The 20212-nt window shown below is 45.9% G+C and overlaps 1 protein-coding gene across 1 annotated transcript in view; it reads right to left on the reverse strand.

The window, feature by feature from the left end:
- The window catches only part of GAREM2 (GRB2 associated regulator of MAPK1 subtype 2), a 421755-nt gene extending 402515 nt beyond the window's left edge, over positions 1 to 19240 (reverse strand). Inside the window, exon 1 of the mRNA XM_086925514.1 lies at positions 19129 to 19240. Coding sequence (XP_086781640.1) covers positions 19129 to 19240 — 112 coding nt within the window. The remainder of the gene's footprint in view (positions 1 to 19128) is intronic.
- Between the last annotated feature and the right edge of the window lie 972 nt (positions 19241 to 20212).

Here is a 20212-nt window from a genome sequence, read left to right on the forward strand (position 1 = left end):
GCGGGGAGTACTACTGAGCTGGCATCACCTTCACAACAATACTTCTTTGCCGTTGTGTTGTATACATGAGTGTTTCAGGGTGGTTAGTCCAGTGTTTTCAGTTTGAAAAATAATTAATAATCAAATTGGATAGGTATTGCATAGTGATTATTGCTAGCTGCTTCTCTTTGTATTACCATCTAACATCCAGAAGTACATTCCAGCCAACGATAACAAAAATGCTACACTACTATTAACTTAATTTTGAATTAAATCTATAATCAATGTAAATATATTACATTAAATTAAATACATGTTTCTGAAGTGAAGTTTAAAGTAAACAATAAATTCCCACCTAAAGTAAATATATCTATATATATAATATGCCTTAACAGTTATTAAAAGTGATGTATAGAATTAAAAGTAATTTAATAATATTTTACTAAAAATTAATGTTACATTAATTTATTAATCCAAAAAAGTTGTTAAACTTTTTTATAATAAAATAGTGAATATGTGTTATTTTTAGATCTTTTTAACATAAGAGTATGTTGACTTATATTTTTAACTATTTAAAATAATGTATTTTAATCTAACTCTATTTCCTATTGGGGTTTATTTTAAGTCCCTTCCTCCATTATTTTCTATGGGAGGGTGCTGTAGTTCCAGTGGTTGGCCATGTGTGGTGCTGGACTCACTCCAGCTCTGAGTTGGAGTAATTTACTACTCTTTTGGGTGCCTTTCTGGCTGTAGTAACTTTAGAAGTGTAGTTTGTGAACAGCAATGGGAATACTCTTTTGTGTGTGGGTATCCGTCCCTCCATAAACCCCTCCTTAGCCCTCCTTTAACCCCACTTTGTTCCTACCTAAACCCCAACTATTTTGCAGCATTTATCTCTCTTTTTCCAGCCACCCGCCGAGTCCCTTTCCCATTTACTACTAAGGGGCCGATTCTGATCTCGGTCGGAAGGGCAGCGAATCGGGTTCGGCATTAGCGGATCGGATTCGGAGGCTGAATTTCCGTCCGGTTTGTACACGGGTCCGGACGTCGAAGTACGATGCGAACAAGCACGAAATATCCGTCCAAATGGAGTCCGGGTTTGAACCGCTCCGTACGTCTCGGCCGTAAGCTAACCGTGGCGCGCAATGGAGGCAAATTCCGACCGAGCCAGTATGATGCTCGATTCTGACAGCTGGATTGAGTCGGAGCGTCCGGCTCACAAAATCTCCTGGAGGTAGACTTTGGGGGTCCGTGACGGACCCCTGTTACATGCAGCCTTACGACTTGGACACAGGGGGAGACCCATGGGTCTCACCCAACACAGACAGGTATGGTGCCAATGGCACCAACACGTACCCACTGTAGGGGGCGCACTTGTCCGCAACGTACCCATTCAGTCAATGGGAGCCCATGTATGCATCATATGATCGGCTCCCATTGACTTCTATGGGAGTCCAACTGATACGAGTCCTACAGCATATGGCCGCATCTTACTCACTCGGTCGGACTACAGGAGTCCGGATAAGTCAGAAAACACCCCGGATCTGGCCCGGTCGGAGTGCTTTCCAACTGAGATCGGAATTGGCCCCTAAGTAGCGTGAGGATTTCCTCATGGAAAAGATAGGAGGTGGAAGTGGAGATTAACAACATCTTGTAATACATTAGTAGTACTATTCTAGTAATACTAATGTACTGCAAAATGAATTGAGTGAAAAGACTCCATAATTTTGAGACACATTGAAGTGGGTATTGTGCAGGAACTGTTTTTTATGTTACCATTGTGGTGCCCATTTTTAGAGGCACTGCCATGGGAGCGCCCAAAAAAAGCCTGTCAGGCAAGAGGAAACCTCAAATTTGGCAGGCGACCTGACCACCGCTTTGGCGTCCTACGGCGGGACGGACCCGGCACAGCACCGCCAAAGTCGTAATCAGGCCCCGAGTGTGAGGAATTGCAGTCAACCTCCTTTTCTCAGTCTTGGTGTGGGAAAGAAAAGGTGTGTTGTTATAAAGTATTTTGGGTGAAAGCAACATGTTTATTTATTTTTAGCCTTTATAATTTCATAATTGTTATTCTTGCCACTGGCATGTTCAAAAGTTACGGCACATTTAACCCACTGTCATTGCCATAAGAACCTTTTTTGAGCATACCATCTAACTGCATTTCAAACTAAATATATTCTTAAATTACGTCTCATTGCATTTTTTTCATTTTGTAAACTGCATTAGGAGGTTTAATTTAAGAACGCACATAAACATAATTCATGATAGCTGTATGTTTCGCCACTTTTGTTAACCGGCGCCTTAGTGTGTCATGATAGTTTTTAAGCGAAAGAATAATGGGCAGTGTATTTTAAAAAGTGTAAATGTCCTAATCCTAAACTGGCGTATTTTATACAGATTCCCCAAATACACAAATTGAGGCCAGGAAAAAAGTTGTAAGCATCTATTTTTATGGCTTCCGTACATGAAGTATTTTTTTTAAGGCACTTGTCAGTTCCGCCTGTTAGTAAACGTACACTTTTGTGTAAGTTTATGATTTTTTGGTATTCACGAACAAATTTATGGGTAGTATCTTTATGACTGTCCTATCTTTTGATGTGCGGAGTCTCCTCTTCGACTGCGGAGGCTCTACAAACGGAAAGATACTACACGTAAAATGTGTTTGTGAAAAGCAAAAAATTGTAAATTTGCAAAAAAGTGTACATTACCTTAGTGAATCTGTCCCTCAGTTGAGTTCTATCAGTGGCTTGTGTCTTGTGTGGTTAAAAATGTCCCTTATGTTGTGCCGTACCTCTTCCTGGGCAGCATATGTACATAGCCTGACAGGGCTAACTTAACTGTTCATCCTTATGATGTTAATATGTTGAGTTGTATTAAATTGGGGTAGTAAAACTTGTTATTCACTGTACTTCGATGCACTGAAACAGTGGTAGGAAGTTCATTCTAAAAACAATCTTATTCTTTTTCTTATTCTCATTCTTATTCTTATTCTCATTCTCATTCTCATTCTTATTTTCATTCTCATTCTTATTCTCATTCCATATCTCATTCTTATTCTTATTCTCATTCTCATTCTAAATCCTTATTTTTAATCTCATTCTTATTTTCATTATTCTCGTTCCTGTTCTCATTGTCATTCTTATTGTCATTCTTAGTCTCATTCTCATTCTTATTTGTATTCTCATGCTCATTCTTTTGCTCATTCTTATTCTTTTTCTCATTCTCATTTTTATTTTTATTCTCATTCTTATTATTATTCTCAATCTAATTCATATTCTCATTCCTATTCTCATTCTCATTCTTATTCTCATTCGCATTCTCTTTCTTTTGCTCATTCTTTTTCTCATTCTCGTTCTCATTCTTATTCTCATTTTCACTCTCATTCTTATTCGCTTTCTCATTCTTTTGCTCATTCTTATTTTTTTCTCATTCTCATTTTTATTAGATCTCGCCTAGCAAATGTAGCGCATGCGCTGCTTCGCTTTGGCGAGACAATTGTTGTCGGTTTGGTGCGCGAAGGGAGACAAACCATGTGTGCGCACGGACAGGCGATGTGCATGCGCATGGCGTCTCCTCTGAAGGGGGACAGGAGATATGCACTCTGTACGCGTGCACATCTAATGTCCCCGCATGAACACAGCGCACGCATGGCGCTCTTTCACTTTCGCCTTACCACTCTTCTTTCAGCTCAGCTGTTCCAGTCGCCCTCACCCTCTGTTACCTTTTAAAAGAAAGCAGACCCATTCAAGTCATGGTCAAAGCCATGGAATGCAGAGAGGAATGGGGGGGTGTAGGAGATGCATACAGCTTACAGTATTTGTTAATGGACTGACGGTTCACTTCGCGACTACTCCCCGAAACCACCCAAATATCACCCTGTAACAGAGATTCTTGGTTTACACAGCAGAAGAAGTTATAGGGCTCTAGCATAATGGCCCTCCGCTCCCAAAAAATGAGGATATCTCGGTGTGCTCAAAGGCGGGTGCAGACATTTCCCCTCCCGCCGCCCGTCTAAGAGGCGGAGGGGTTGCTTTTCTCAGCTCACATATGTATTCCATTAGAGCGGTTGGACAGGCGAAGGACCGAACTTAAGAGGAACGTGGGACAACCAGGGGGTATTCCGTTCATCCTGACAGAACGCCAGAATGTTCTACTATGAGGGACAGACAAATGAGGCACTCAGGACACTAATAATGGCTTACAATTATATGGCGCTTCATACCGCACTCCTGCCGTTTCTAAGTGCTGTAAATCGCAGGTGTTCCAGCTACACACTTCAACAATACTAAATTTACCGACATCAGGAGAATGAAAGGCCTTGCAGGAATTCAAACTGGTGATCTGCACATCACCGCATTTGCAGCAGCAAGCAACACCTTAATGAGCCTTCCAGCCAGCTGTATAGAAGGCTATTGAAGCAGAGCTGATTCATCAGCCATTTTAGGCTTGCAGGTCGGGTGTTCTGTGCCGGCTGGTATGTTGTGGTGCAATGTAACTGTTACTCATGTACATGCAAAGCGCTCCAATAACTTCAAGTCGAGTTTGTGCTATTTAAAGCTGCATTTTTTTTTTATCCTGCCCGTGTTTCACATAAGAGTTCGGAGTTACAGTATGTCCTTGTGTCTGTACCCAAACCTCAAGGAATGTCTGAAAAACATGGGTCAGATTCTGCCAGGTGGTCACACTGGGGTATGTGGGAGGTGTGGCTTGGACACGTACTAGCAGCCTATCCTCCCGGGGGTGTGCAAGGACAGGACACTCCAACTCAGCGGCGCCAAGCCCTCTGCCTGCTTCTGTCATAGTATCTGCAGAGTTTTCGATAACTTTCAGAAAGGGAGACCCCGCTACGGGTAGGAGAATAGAAGTGTAGAGTAATCACATCCGATGAGATAGCCTAGTTGTTTTTTTTTGCTTCTTGTGCAGTGATCAGCTTTCAGCCCAAATGTCATATGCAGTAAATGCACTAAGCAGGAACACTGTTGGGGCTGGTTAAGTGATAGTTGTCACTCAAAGGACTGTAGAAATACGTGTCACCATCTCATGAATGATGAGGGACGCGTCAGAGGAGACCTGAGCACTGTCTCTTTAAAGTTTGCATCTACGTCCCTTTGGCCTATGTCTTGTTTAAATCCCACACATGTTAACGTCTCTTTCAGACCACATCTGTTTCCTGTGTGTCTCTTTCCGGGGTGGGGCCTATATTTTGTGTGGATGTCTCTCTTTCAGCTGTAGTTATCTGTGATGACCCTGTCTATTCTCTTAGGGTGTGTGATTCATAGTGTGTGTTTCTCTCTCACAAGATGTGCTATATTTTGCTGTTTATAATTGCCATTGTCTGTCTCTCGTTCTCACTCATGCACCGTCTCCTCTGGGATATTTTGTGGGCCTCCTTGGGTGTCTCTTGCAGTACGCAATCACTGGCTATCTCTTCTTCTCTCACTTGCATGGTCTCTTGGTTTCTGTGTGTTTATTTTATGCATATGTCTTCTCTCACAAATTGAGCAGTCTCTTGCACTTTGTGATTGTACTTGTCTATCTCTGTTTTACTCTTGCACTGTCTCTTTGGATCCATGCAATGGTTAATTTCTTTGAATTAATATTTTTGTATATATTTCTATCAGGCCTTCAGTGCCCTTTCCAGTTTATTTAATGTTCTATCTACAATTGGCACTAACCGTATCACCCAGAAACAAGTAGTGATGTTCAGACCTTGGAGTACACTTAACTCAAAAAAAAGGGCTGTAATATTAGATGACTTCTGCCCTATGTTTGAATATCTAAAGTCAAAGGTCGTAGATTTGTGCATTTCCACTTCCCTCAATACCATCATTTCCCTAGGAGGACAGATACCTAAACAAGCATTTGCAATGCAATAGGTCTCGCATTTACACGAGTTTGAGCTATTGACATTGCAAGTAACAATGGGCCACATGCATCAACATTGCCATTTGCGTTTCCTTATTAGCGAAACATAAGGAATCGCTAATAAGGAATCGCAAATGGTTATGCATGAAGAAATTGCTAAATAAATTGCGATTTCTTAAAATTCCTTAATTTTGACTTGCAATTTGTGAATCTCAATTAAGAAATAGATCCCCATTCATTCCTATGGGCCTAGAGGCCCATAGGAATGAATGGGAAGACATTCTCAATTTGTGATTAGCAATTAGCGAATCGCAAATTGAGAATGCGATTTCAAGATTGCAGGGATGTCCAAAGGACACCCTGTTGCACCCCTGAAATCAATCTGTGCACATATGTTGTGCACACACATGCCCTAATGGCATGTGTGTGCACAACATGAAACTTTAAAAAATGCACAAAAGTGCATTTTTTAAAGTTTTCGCAAATTACCATGAGGTTCAACCTCATGTTAATTTACTCCCCCTAAGTGCGAATTCGCTATTTTTTAAAGATTCATGCATTGCATTTAAGGAATCTCAATTTGAGATTCCTTAAATGCAATCGCAATTTAAGTAATTGCAATTTTGCGATTTCTTAAATTGCGAAAATAACAAAAATTATAATGCATCCCAAAAATTCAAATTGCATTCGCAAACGGACGATTTTTGCGAATCGCACCATTTGCAGATGCAATTTGAAATGATGCATGTGCCCCAATGCCTTTTTTTTGTTTTTGTTTTTAAAACATAAATAAAAGGCATTGTCATTTACAATGCCAATACCTAAACTCGTGTAAATGCGAGACCTATTGCATTGCAAATGCTTGTTCTGATTCTTATTCTCATCCTTATTCCTATTCTCATTCTCATTTTAATTCTTATCCTCATTCTTATTTGTATTCTTATTCTGATTCTGATTCTCATTCATATTCATGCTGTTATTATTTGTATTTACAATAATTTGAACTGTAATAATTACAACACAAATGCATTTGAAGGAGCAGGCATCTCACTGCCTCTCAGACAGAGAGAGGAAGATAGAGATGTGGGCTGTGAATTACCATCCCCTGCAATAACCTGTCCCTCCCAGGGCCTCCCTGGAATCCTTTCTCCAGGCTGGAGCTGCCTGGTGTTTCTGCCCACCATGATGAGCAGTTACAGGAAGTCAATAAAAGGCCCTAAACTATTATTGATGAGCCCGCGCAGTGATCTGGGCTCCCTGGACACTCCAACCAAGTCCATCAGAGCTGGGAAGGTCTCTGGGAGGGCTTGTTTTGCAGATGAGGCAGAAAGCCACCTCTGGGACCCTTCACTCCTATTTCCCAGGTGAACTCGGTCATACTCTCTGTTTTACTGCCCTAAATTGCTTGATAGATTTTTCCTTTTAGCCTTTTCCTAGCCAGTGTGTGTTTCATCTTGCTTTGGCTATGGGACCGCCCTGCACTCTGGATTGCAGAAACCCCTATAAACTGCTTCTGATGGTGCAGGCTGCTCCAGGGCTTATGATCCTTCATCTGTGCCCCTCCACCACCTTCTAGTGGAGCTCTACATTGTGCAGCGCCATATTTACAAAGAGTTGCACCCCAATTATGTCCTTGTGTGACCAATGCCATTTTAGTGCCGCACTATGCATTGCGGCACAGCGCAAAGGCAAGATAGTGCTCTTTTGTTGACATTTTTAGATTTACCAATTTCTCACGCAGAGCAGTGCAGCGGCTGCAAATGCTGTGGTGCATGAGAAGGAGAGAACGCCAAATTTACTGAAATATGTCGCGCTCCTCACCTCTCCCTAGCGCTGGCAATGGAATTAGCTGCCATGTGCAACAGAGACACCTTTGCACCATAGTGCAATGGGGTCTCTGTGAGTCTAGCATAGGTGTTGTACCATGTTTAGTCTAATTTTAAACATTTCCCCACTTTGTATGTGCGCTGTACAGTGCAGTCCACATGCGAATTCAGAAAATAAAGGAGGAAAAAAAGCATTTCTCCTTCATAGCGCCTGCTTGAAAGGGGAGCTATTTTATGACGCTAAACCCTGTCTACTTATTTAGTAAAATGGGTTTAGTGTCAGAAACTTTGGGTGGTTGCATGGGGACGCCCATGCACCACCCGTGGCATGCCCCTTGGCGCTAAGTAATGCAACGATACTTTCACATTATTTCCAGCGCTGGAAAGAAAACCAAACAAAAAGATTGTGCTCCGATTTGCAACACTTTTGTGGTGCAAACACTGCGTAAAATCTTAGTAAATCTGCCCCAAAGTACACCCTGCACAACAAATTTCCATGCAAATGACAACAGCTCAACAGTAAGCAGTACACATTTGCAATTTCACGAAAATAACTTGTTCTGTACGTGTGGGAATATCATGATTTTCTGCTTGCCTGTTGTTCAGCTACTGAAATGCATCTTTCCTTGCGTGAAATGCTAGCGGTGTTTGAGCGGTGTTTGAGCTGTGTTTGAGCTGTGTTTGAGCGGTGTTTGAGCTGTGTTTGAGCGGTGTTTGAGCTGTGTTTGAGCTGTGTTTGAGCGGTGTTTGAGCTGTGTTTGAGCTGGGTTTGAGCGGTGTTTGAGCTGTGTTTGAGCTGTGTTTGAGCTGTGTTTGAGCGGTGTTTGAGCGGTGTTTGAGCTGTGTTTGAGCTGTGTTTGAGCGGTGTTTGAGCTGTGTTTGAGCGGTGTTTGAGCTGGGTTTGAACGGTGTTTGAGCTGTTCACTACTAGTTACGTTCCATCTGCATTCATTATCAGGGGTCGATGATGCAACCTCCGATACAAAGCCATTTGGTGCCAGCATCAACTTTTTGGCACAAAGCTGCTGTTTGCACTTCTTTGCAATGCATTGCACCACTTTGCATTGTGCAAGCACCCAGGCAAATGTATAGCCAGTCATAGCCTAAATGCCTATACATTGCTTCCCATCCTGCAAGATAAATCTCCGCAGCTCACACGGTGCTCTGGGTCTCAATTTCTTTTGCTGGCTTAGGTGGTAGCATCTTGTCATATGTGCTTGTTTCTGGTCTTCTGTTAGCCAAGACCTTTTGTTTTTAATTAAAATGTATATACTGTACATACTTACAGGGCATTTCAGTCAAGCCTGTTCATCCATTGGTCTGTTGTAGTGTCATTCACAGTTTGCTTCAGACCACTGCACATGACACCATAGATTACAGGGTCAGCCAACTTCAGCCATTGGCTTGCCTGACTGTAGGATTCTCTTCTTGCAAATGTGCTCACCAGCACAATAAGTAGTCCTCGCCAGGGACTACTGGTGCAATTTGTGTTTTTTTGTAAACAAAACGTATATTTTGGTTTTAAACAATTTTTGTTTTCATAGAATGCAAGCCTTCACACAAAAAGTAAGCACAAACAGGATAAGCACTCGCTAAGCAGCCAACGCCAGACTTATTAGTTTTGCCAATGCTTGTCTTACATGGTTCTTTTCCTATGTAATGTCCTTCCTCGTTATAATTTGGCCGCAAAATGACAATCTGGCCTGTTGTAAGTTTTTAAAGAGCTATGGGGCCTATTAGCAAGAAATAGCGTTATTTATCACTAAATGCGCTTAGCGCATCTTTTTCATCGCTGCCTATCGCTGGATACGTTAGCGGAGAAAACCTGCTATTAGTAACGTTTTTCCATTGTGCTAAAATATCCAGCGAAATGCGTAATTATCGCTGGAAATCCAGTTATATTCACACATTAACGCCAATGGGGACTTAACCTGAAGATCCACCTCCCATTGGAGGAACAGGTAAATCATGTTTTTAGCAAGCGTTAGATTATAGCGATAATCGCGCTGCCTGCCTTGCTAATAGGTGATAGCTGTGTTAGCGACTACTTTCAGTCGCTAACAGTTTGGGTATGCCCACTTTGCATGTCATTAGCGATAAATATCGCTGACATGCAAAGTGGGCCCCAAACCGGTCGCTATCGCCTAAAAGCTGTCGCTAACTGCTGTTAGCGACAGCTTGTTAATAGGGCGATAAAAATATCGCCGCTTTAGCGGCGATATGGCCCTTGCTAATATGCCCCTATGTTTTTACTTGTATCTTATTCTTTCTTAATATAATGAGTTACAAATTGGCCCCAGTGCCAGGTCGTTTACAGGTTTTCACATACTTTAGCATTTTTTCTCATTCAAAGTTTAAACTTAAGTTGGACAGGAGTAAAAGAGGTCCAGAAGCCCATGTTTAACATTATTGACCCCTCACCCATAAAGAAGAAATTCAATAACCTTGGATCCATATTGAAGACATTGGTTTAATGAAGAAAGCTAGCAATAAAGTATTAAATATACAACATTAAAATTATGTACATCTTCAAAAATTAAAAATTACTCATTAATGGTTTAGGGTTTAAATTAGGGATAGGTATGAGTTGGACATTGGGTTAGGATTAATATTAGAGATGTGGTTAGAGAAAGAGTAAAAGTAATTGTTACGATAATAGTTACCCTAGGAGTAGCGTGAGGTTAAAGCTTCACATCACAGTTATTGACTATGTAAGCGTTATGGTAAGTGGAAGGGGTCTTAGTTCAAGATTAGGGTTAGAGGTGGGTTTAGGGAAAGAGTAAAGGTCACTACTACGATAGGCGTAGGGATAGCACGGTAGGGATAAGGCTTGGCATCATGGTTAGTGACAATGTAAGTGTTTTTGTAAGTGGAAGGGGTCTTGGGCTAGGGTTAGGGAAAGATTAAATGTCCCTGTTATTTAAGTGTTACTCATGGGATAGTCCAGTAGGGATAAGGCTTGGCATCATGGTAAGTGGCAATGTAAGAGTTATGGTAAGTACAATGGGTCTTGGGTTAGGGTTAGGGTGAGGGTTGGGGTTAGGGTTACAGATAGGATTAGGGAACGGGTAAAGGTCACTGTTACGGCAATGGTTACAGTAGGAGTAGCGTGACGTTAAGGCTTGGCATCATGGTTAGTGACAATGTAAGGGTATTGGTAAGTGGGAGGGGTCTTGGGTTAGGGTTGGGGTAAGATGTAGAGTTAGGGAAAGAGTAAAGGTCCCTGTTACGTACATGTTACTCTTGGAATAGTCAATGCTATGGTAAGTGAAACAGATCATGGGTCTGGATCAAAGTCAGGGGTAGGCTTAGCATTGATGCTACACTTCCTCAAGGCACTTGTAATGAGTTCTTCATATAGGATGGCCATGTATCTTGATAATGGGTTGTGTTGATGGCGTTCCTTATCATGGCACTATGGACACATCACAGATGTGTCCATTTGGGATGCAACATTTTCAACAAAGCACTCTAAAAGGAAAGGCGGGAAATTCTGGAAATTCTTTGAAATTCTGAATTGATTTCAGGTAAAATGTGTCTCTGTACTTTCCCACAGGTTGCACAAGCAATGGTCAATGGAGGCAGAAGAAAGAAATGTCTCATAATTACTCTTGTTGTTATGGCTCTTGGCTTGCATAAATGGAGGGGTGAAGGCTTCCACACCTACCCCTAAGTTAGGGGTGGAATTGGAAATCTAACAACCACTGCCAGAAATGGGCCCTTTATAATCCATGCCAATTGAATGCTGCTGTGGAGTGTAATGTAGATAGGGGGCAGGAAGCTTGTTACCACCAGGTGGACCTCGTCACTATGCCCCGATGGCTCATGGGAGCCAATGCATAACAAAGCAGAGAGCGTGGCCCCACTGCTCTATTATGCATGGCAAGCATGGCGGAAACTGCAACTGTTTGTAAATCCAGTACTTGTATAGCGTACGAATCACCCCCGAAGGGGTATCTCGGCGCTAGGGGTCGTTGGGAAGATTAAGCGAGCTATTGCCCAGAGTCGCATGGTGCTGGGCAGACCCCTGCCGCCGGAGCCAGGGATTGAACCGTGATCCCCAGAATCCAGCGTCAGTCGCCCTGGCTGCGGCGCCACACCTCTCCCCCATTGTGCATCCAGGTAAGCCCTCCTCCCGTGACCATTTCCACCGCCCCTCAGTTTCCATGAAATTGATTCATATGCGATTATTGTTCAGGGATTCCTGTATTTCCTCACTTAACTAGCAATGCTTGTTGTACTGTTGTACTGCAACCTCCCTGAAATCCATTTACTAATTCCGAAAAAATATTAGCAAAAATAAAGTTATTAATATTGTAGTTATTATGTTTTACTTTTAATATTATGGATAGTATTATTGCTAGCAATATTAATGTCTTGAAAAATAGGTGTGGTGTAGTAATACTGCAAATTGTGTTTATTATAAGCAGTAGAAGTAACAATAGTTTATTATAATTGCTATTAATATTATTAATATGGACATGTCGATGGAAAGAAAAAGTATATACTCTTTTGGTTTCACTCTCTGGACAGGTGCATTGTGGGATGAGACACTTGCTCACTAATGGAACACTCCATGCTCTGAGTGCTCAGGCTTCCGCGAGCCACATGAATGAATAAATAAGTAAGAACCACTATACTCACACAGGGATACATTTCACAAAAATCTGACTGCTTTGAGGACATCAAGAATTGGAAGACATAACAAGCTGATATATTCCACTAAAGTTAGATTTGACGCCCATGCATGAATTACAGCTGCAAAGCACTCAGAAGGCACTTCATTCGCAGTGTTGCGCTATTCAACAATCCAGAATTGATTCATGTGATTTCTTGTCCCCCTGGTGCCTTCTGGCACGCCGGCGGAGCCACCATGTGCAAGCCTGTGCTGCTTAAGTTGGTTAAGCACGCCTAATGCACTTCCATTGATTTCAATGTCCTCAGATGGTCATGGGAATATCCCTCCAGGAGAGAAAGGCACTTCCCTCAAAAAAGTAGAAATAAATACATTAATAAAAAATGTTCCCAAACGCCACCTCCGATCCGCCAGCCACGCCCTCGCCGCCGTCCCACGCATCCGCAGAGCCACTACAGGAGGAAGATCCTTCTCCTACCTGGCCGCCAAGACCTGGAACTCCCTCCCGGCCGACCTGCGCCTGACCCAAGACCACCTCTCCTTCAGGAAGAAGCTCAAGACCTGGCTGTTCGAGCAGTAGCGGCACTCCCCCCCCCCAGCGCCTCGAGACCCTACGGGTAGGTAGCGCGCTCTATAAATGTCCTTGATTGATTGATTGATTGCGTTGCTGGAAGCCACTCCTGGAAATCCAAAAAAGCAACTTAAACCTATGGCAACGCAACAGGTTGCACCAAAAAAAATTGACCATACAGACCAGCAAATGCAGTGCATGATTGAGAGGTAAAACTGACTTACCTACATCCAAGCCACTTGGATAAAACAGAGAAGAGGAAACATAGGTACAGCCTAGATTTATTATCTGAAAACGTGACATGATTTATTGATACTGTATATCTCTATAAGTAATCAATTAATGTGTTTGATCAATATGAATGTTGAGTAAAACCCCCCAAAATGTATAAAATATGCCAGTAGGTAGCTACAAATACCTCTGGTTGAAAGTTATACTTATTTGGGGTATTTGCTCAACTTTTCTGCCAAAGGAAGCCCAACTGATGAATATCAGAAAGAACATGTGAACGTTGCGTCCAATTTACAAAGCAATTTTAAGACATACTCTGTGAAATTGAGAAGTAAGTCACATGTAATTCACATCTACTCACAAAAAGATCTTTGTGAAGATGACTTAAGGGCGTTCAGAATTAAAATCCCACCTGTCAAGTTGTTACAAGTTGACAACTACATTTCGCAACTTCAAGCAAATCCACCTACGCTAGAGATGACATTTCTCACAATTGCACTAAATTATATTGAAAAAACTTTGGATCTTCGAGAAATTGACAAAACTTATATTTTGGAAACTTCCCCATATTTAAAGCAAGGTATGTTCATTACCTCAAGACATCCCTAATCAGCCCTTTGCATTTACGCCAGCTTCCCTAGCTCACTGCTTGCATAATTACGCACTGTGGGATGGAACTGGAAAGTGGACACATATTTTTTTAATTTAACTTGGGGAAAGCTTTTTTTCTAAATCAAAAAAAGAAATGTCTAACTTGTTCTGTCCTGCCTCTTCCTTTCGAAATGAGTGTGCTGATTGTTGCGCCCTGACACATTTTCGACATCGCTTATATCTCATACTTATTATTATTATTATGTTTCTTATATAGCGCCAGAATCGACCCCCGAAGGGGTATCTCCGCGTTTGCCTTGGGAACCCGTCCCGCCGCGGAGGGCCGTTGTGGAGATTAAGCAAGCTTAATGCCCAGAGTTGCAGAGTGTGAACCCATGATTAGGTCAGGCACCGAAGCGAGAATTATCGAGTCCATGGACATTTGAGCTCAAGACCCTGCCGCGTCGGGTATTGAACCCTGGTCCCGGGTCTGATCTCTGCTTCAGGGTCTGCCTGCTCTAACCAGTGAGCCACACTTCTCCCTTCTCCCTTCTCTCACACTTAAATGTGCAACCTTGATGTGCTACAATGTGTGGGGTATATTCTGATAAATGTTTGTGAACATATACTAAGATGTCATACGTTTGTGTTGATGAAAAGGGCTGATCGATATTCCATGTACATATGAATTTTTGGAAATTGTCAGGATGACAACACACCGAAAGCTGTCTTTAGTCTAGACCTAAAAACAGTTTTACATTTTCTAACGCCTACATGTATAAATAAACAACATAATGGTTAAAAACGCAAACATGAGTGTGTTCTGCTGTGTGACATGCATTCACACGTTTCTTCCCTTCAGGTCCTATGTACACCTATTTTTTGTTAATAATTCAAACATTATTTTGCAGACAATTGGGTGTGTAAGGAACTCATACATTGATTGCACCTTTCTTGTGAACCCGCCCTGGGTGTACAGAAGTGTCTGTCATGACAATGTCGTGATAAGGTTTCTCTGGCATCCGATTTCACTCAAATGTTTGTGTTTGCCCGTCATCTCACGGTGAATTTGGTGAAAATGAGCACACGGTGAAGATTGCACCCTGCCCTGGAGGCGCAGTGTGTCAGCGGCAGTGTATGAGGTACAAGCGTGGGCCTCTGACAGACCCTCACACATGGGGGCTGATTAGCATGCAGGCCGAGCGGCGCAGATGGCAAACTAACATTCCTCCCAGACACACACAGACACATGCTCCCGCCAGCGGGGCCGCTGCCCCCGCCTCCCTCCCCCCCGTCCATTCAAGGAAGCCTCCCCCAGAAAAGCATCAGCCACCTTCAACAATAGCGGAGCCCGGCAACGGGAGGGGGCTGAGGTGGGGGGCCGAGGGAGGGAGAGGAGGGCGGGGACCCTCCGCTGGGACAGGAGCGCGGATACTGAGAGCAGAGGCAGCGTGGAGTGTTAGTGATAGTTGTGTATGAAGACAGAGACTGGGGACGGAGGGACCACAAGAACTGGATTAGATGCTATAGGGAGGGTTCCGCATGAGGAGAGAGGGTGAGGAGGGACCATACAACCCCATGGAAATATGCATAAGGAGAGAGGGTGAGGAGGGACCATGCAACCCCTTGGAAATATGCATACGGGGAGAGGGTGAGGAGGGGCCATGCAACCCCTTGGAAATATGCATACGGGGAGAGGGTGAGGAGGGACCATGCAACCCCTTGGAAATATGCATAAGGAGAGAGGGTGAGGAGGGACCATGCAACCCCTTGGAAATATGCATAAGGAGAGAGGGTGAGGAGGGACCATGCAACCCCTTGAAGAGCAGCATGAGGAGAGTGAATGAGGAGGGACTATACAGCCCCCAGAGATCAGCACGAGGAGAGGTAGTGAGGAGGGACCATGCAATCCCTTGGAGATCAGCATGAGGAGAGAGGCTGTGGATGGACCATGCAACCCCTTGGAGATCAGAATGACGTGAGGGAGTGAGAAGGGACCATGCAACCCGTTTGAGATCAGCATGAGTAGAGTGAGGAGGGACCATGCAACTCCCAGAGATCAGCATGAGGAGAGTGAGTGAGGAGGGACCATGCAATCCCTTGGAGATCAACATGAGGAGAGAGGCTATTGAGGGACCATGCAACCCCTTGGAGATCAGAATGAGGAGAGTGAGTGAGGAGGGACCGTGCAACTTCTTGGAGGTCAGCATGAGGAGAATGAGTGAGGAGGGACCATGCAACCCCTTGGAGATCAGCATGAGTGAGAAGAGTGAGTGAGGAGGGACCATGCAACCCCTTGGAGATCAGCATGAGTAGAGTGGGGAGGGACCATGCAACCCCCAGAGATCAGCATGAGTAGAGTGAGGAGGGACCATGCAATCCCTTGGAGATCAGCATGAGGAGAGAGGCTGTGGAGGGACTATGCAACCCCTTGGAGATCAGAATGACGAGAGTGAGTGAGGAGGGACCATGCAACGCCTTGGAGATCAGCATGAGTAGAGTGAGGAGGGACCATGAAACCCCCAGAGATCAGAATGAGTAGAGTGAGGAGGGACCATGCAACCCCATGGAGATCAGCATGAGGAGCAAGGCTGAGGAATCCTTTGGAAATATGCATAAGGAGAGAGGATGAGGAGGGACCCCGCAAACCTTGGAGGAGATCAGTATGAGGAGAGAGGCTGAGGAGAGACCATGCAACCCCTAGATGGGTGAGATGAGTATGAGAAGAGCGGTTTGGTAGGTACCATGCAACCCTAGAGGAGACCAGCATGAGGAGAGAGGCAGAGGAGGGTCCGTGCAACCTCTTGGAGAGAAAGATGTGCATGGGAAGAGAAACTGAGGAGGGACCATGCAGCCCCTTGGGAATCAGCATGAGGAGAGTGGCTTAGGAGGCACCATGTAACCTGTTGCAGTCGAGGAGGTAAGATTAAGGAGAGACGCCAAGGAGGGACCAAAACAATCTGGAAGAATTAGGATAGGGAAGGAGGCTGAGGAGAAACCATGCAAATCCCGGAAGAGACAAAGTTATGGAGAGAGGCTGAGGAGGGACCTTGAAAAGCCCAGAGGAGATAATATTTTGGAGAGAGGCAGAGCAGGGGCCATACAAACCCCGTAGGAGATAATATTGGGGATAGAGGTAGAGGAGGGACCATGCAAACTCTGAAAGAGATCAGGGTGAGGAGAGAGGAAGAGTAGATGAGGGGCGATGCAAGCCCAGGAAGAGATCCGGATGAGGAGAGAGGAAGAGGAGAGGTGGGACAATGCAAACCCAGGAAGAAATCAGGGTGAGGAGAAAGGAAGAGGAGAGGAGGGACCATGCAAACCCAGGAAGAGATCAGGGTCAGGAGAGAGGATGAGGAGAGGAGGGACCATGCAAACCCAGGAAGAGATCAGGGTGAGGAGAGAGGTAGAGGAGGGACAGTGCAAACTATGGAAGAGATCAGGGTGAGGAGAGAGGTAGAGGAGGGACCATTCAAACCCATGAAGATATCAGGGTGAGGAGAGGGCTAGAGGAGGGACCGTGCAAACCCTGGAAGAGATCAGGATGAGGAGAGAGGAGGAGGAGGGACCATGCAAATCCAGGAAGAGGTCAGGAGAGAGGAGGAGTAGAGGAGTGGCCATGCAAACCCAGGAAGAGATCAGATTGAGGAGAGCGGAAAAGAAGAGAAGGGACCATGGAAAATGCAGGAAGAGATCAGGCTGAGGAGAGAGGAGGAGGGGCCATGCAAACCCAGGAAGAGATCAGGAGAGAGGAGGAGGAGAAGAGTGACCATGCAAACCCAGGAAGAGATCAGGGTCAGGAGAGAGGATGTGGAGAGGAGGGACCATGCAAACCCCGGAAGAGATCAGTGTCAGGAGAGAGGATGAGGAGAGGAGGGACCATGCAAATCCAGGAAGAGTTCAGGGTGAGGAGAGAAGTAGAGGAGGGACAGTGCAAACTCTGGAAGAGATCAGGGTGAGGAGAGAGGTAGAGGAGGGACCATTCAAACCCATGAAGAGATCAGGGTGAGGAGAGGGCTAGAGGAGGGACCGTGCAAACCCTGGAAGAGATCAGGATGAGGAGAGAGGAGGAGGGACCATGCAAATCCAGGAAGAGATAAGATTGAGGAGAGCGAAGGAAGAGAGGGGGGACCATGGAAAACGCAGGAAGAGATCAGGGTGAGGAGAGAGGAGGAGGGACTGTGCAAACCCAGGAAGAGATCAGGAGAGAGGAGGAGGAGAAGAGTGACCATGCAAACCCAGGAAGAGCTCAGTGTGAGGAGAGAGGAGGAGGAGGGGCCATGCAAATCCATGAAGAGATCAGGGTGAGGAGAGGGGTAGAGAAAGAACAGTGCAAACGCTGAAAGAGATTAGGATGAGGAGAGAAGTAGAGGAGGGGCCCTGCACACCTAGGAAGAAATCAGGGTGAGGAGAGAGGGAGAGAAGGGATCCTGCAAACACAAGAATAGATCAGGGTGAGGATAGGGGGAGAGGAGAGGAGGGATCATGCAACCCCAGGAAGAGATCAGGGCGAGGAGAGGGGAGGACGAGAGGAGGGACCATGCAAACTCAGGAAGAGATCAGGGTGAGCAGAGGAGGGACCATGAACACCCTGATATTGATCAGGATGGGGAGAGAGAAAGAGGAGAGACAATGGAAGGAACAGGACGGGGAGAGAGGAAGAGGAGGGAACAGGCAAAGCCTGGAAGAGATCAGGACTTGCAGAGAGGTGAAGGCAGAAGAGAGACCGCGGGGAGGCAGTGTAGAAGGAAGGAGCGCGGAGGGAGCCTAGTGGCAGGCCGGCTAGAAGGAGGGAGACATGTGAGCGGCCAGGAAGATAAGCCACCCGCGGGTGGGGCTTTGAGATGCTGGGGGGGTAGCTAGGGAAGAAGGGGCGACCCATGCACAGTCTGCCAGAGCGGTGTGTGTGCCCTGCATCCCTTGCCCGCCTCTGCCTGCACCCTGCTAGGATAGTCGGAGGCTGAGAGACACCTCATCTCATGCGCTGTACCCACTCCCACCCCACACGTGCGCCCCCGTCGTCTCATGTCACATTCTACACAGCGTCGCCAAATGATGTGTATAATAGCAACCAACAAGCGCAAAAGTACGAATAAATGCACTTCTGGGCACTTCGGGGAATGCGGGCATCTGTGCAGACTGGACATCCCTGGAAGGGGGAGGGGTGGTGTGGGGGGCTGCATGTCTCCATAAGAATGTCAGTCGTGGTTCTGGGGGCTGTGCCAGGTGGTGGAGGCTCAGGGCATGGTCGGTACCGGGCAAAAGGGCAGTCCCCATCAGCTCAGGGTACCATGGCTAGATTGTGTAACAATTGCACGTTGCATGCTGGCTCACACATGTACGGAACATAGCGCTAAGTGCATGCAACTTTGTCCCCCTCCCTCCCCAACTCACAGCACCCCGTGCCCCCCTCTCACCCGGCCCCCTACCTTGTCCCAGGCGCACCAGGGTGGGCAGGCGAAATTTACTGACGATGACATCCAGGGGCAGCCCCACGGAGCTCCAGCTGAGCGCGGCCAGGCTGGCAGACAGCTTCTCCATCTTCGCCTCCCTGGGGGCCGCAGCATCCCCCTGCCCTGGCCGGGGGCGCGCGCGTCCGGGCGGGCTCGGGGGCGCCGCTCACCGCTGCCCCCTCATGCGAGCCGGGCGCGCACCGGCGGCGCCCGCGGGCTGCATGGAGGGTCCTGGTCTGGCCACAGCCTCACTGGGGGCGCGCGGGGTGTGCGGGCGCCTCCTCGGCCCCTCCCGTCGCAGCACCCTTCCCTCCCAGCACGGGGGTCTCGCCCCCCGCGGACTGCATGCTGCTGCCGCCGCCGAGTGCCTGCTGCACTCGCTGGGGACCGGCAGAGTGTGTGCGTGAGGGCGCCTCCCTCCTCAGCAGCATCGGTGCAAGCCACCGGAGCATCCTAGTGGAGGGAGGCGGGGCAGGGGCGCTAGGCACACAGAGGCATGCAGTGAGGGGGCACGGACCGTGGGACATGCACACAACAGTGTGCAGAGTACAGCACACGCCCTGAGGCATATGCACGTTCACGCTCACACACACACAACTTCAGTGCGGGGGGCATGCTTCTCAAGTTTGTAGCTTCAGGGTGCGATGTTTGGGTTGTTACATCATCCCCTAATACATGGGTTATCTAAGTGTTAGTTGGAACAGACACCTGTCCAAAACCCTTGAAAACAACCACCCCCTCAAGAGGGCAGGGGGGAGGGAATGAGAGAAATTATTGTTCACTGAAACCCGGTGCCTTGCTGAAGTTCCAACATGATGCTGTGCCCACCCCCAATATTGTAAGAAATGGGGTTATTGGTTGCGGAAGGTAAGTACAGACCTCGAGTAAAAATAAGAAGGTCATTCGGAGTAGCTACATTAACCTGAGCCCAACCCCTGGCGGCTATGGCACAGACAAACTTAATTTAGGGCCATGTGTAAAGTATGTATCCAGTACTAAAACAGTATAAAGTGGAAATGAAAAACAATAAAAATCACAAACTGAATTAGAAACAGAGAGT

Source organism: Lissotriton vulgaris, chromosome 6 (genome assembly GCF_964263255.1).
Source record: "Lissotriton vulgaris chromosome 6, aLisVul1.2, whole genome shotgun sequence".
NCBI lineage: Eukaryota > Metazoa > Chordata > Amphibia > Caudata > Salamandridae > Lissotriton > Lissotriton vulgaris.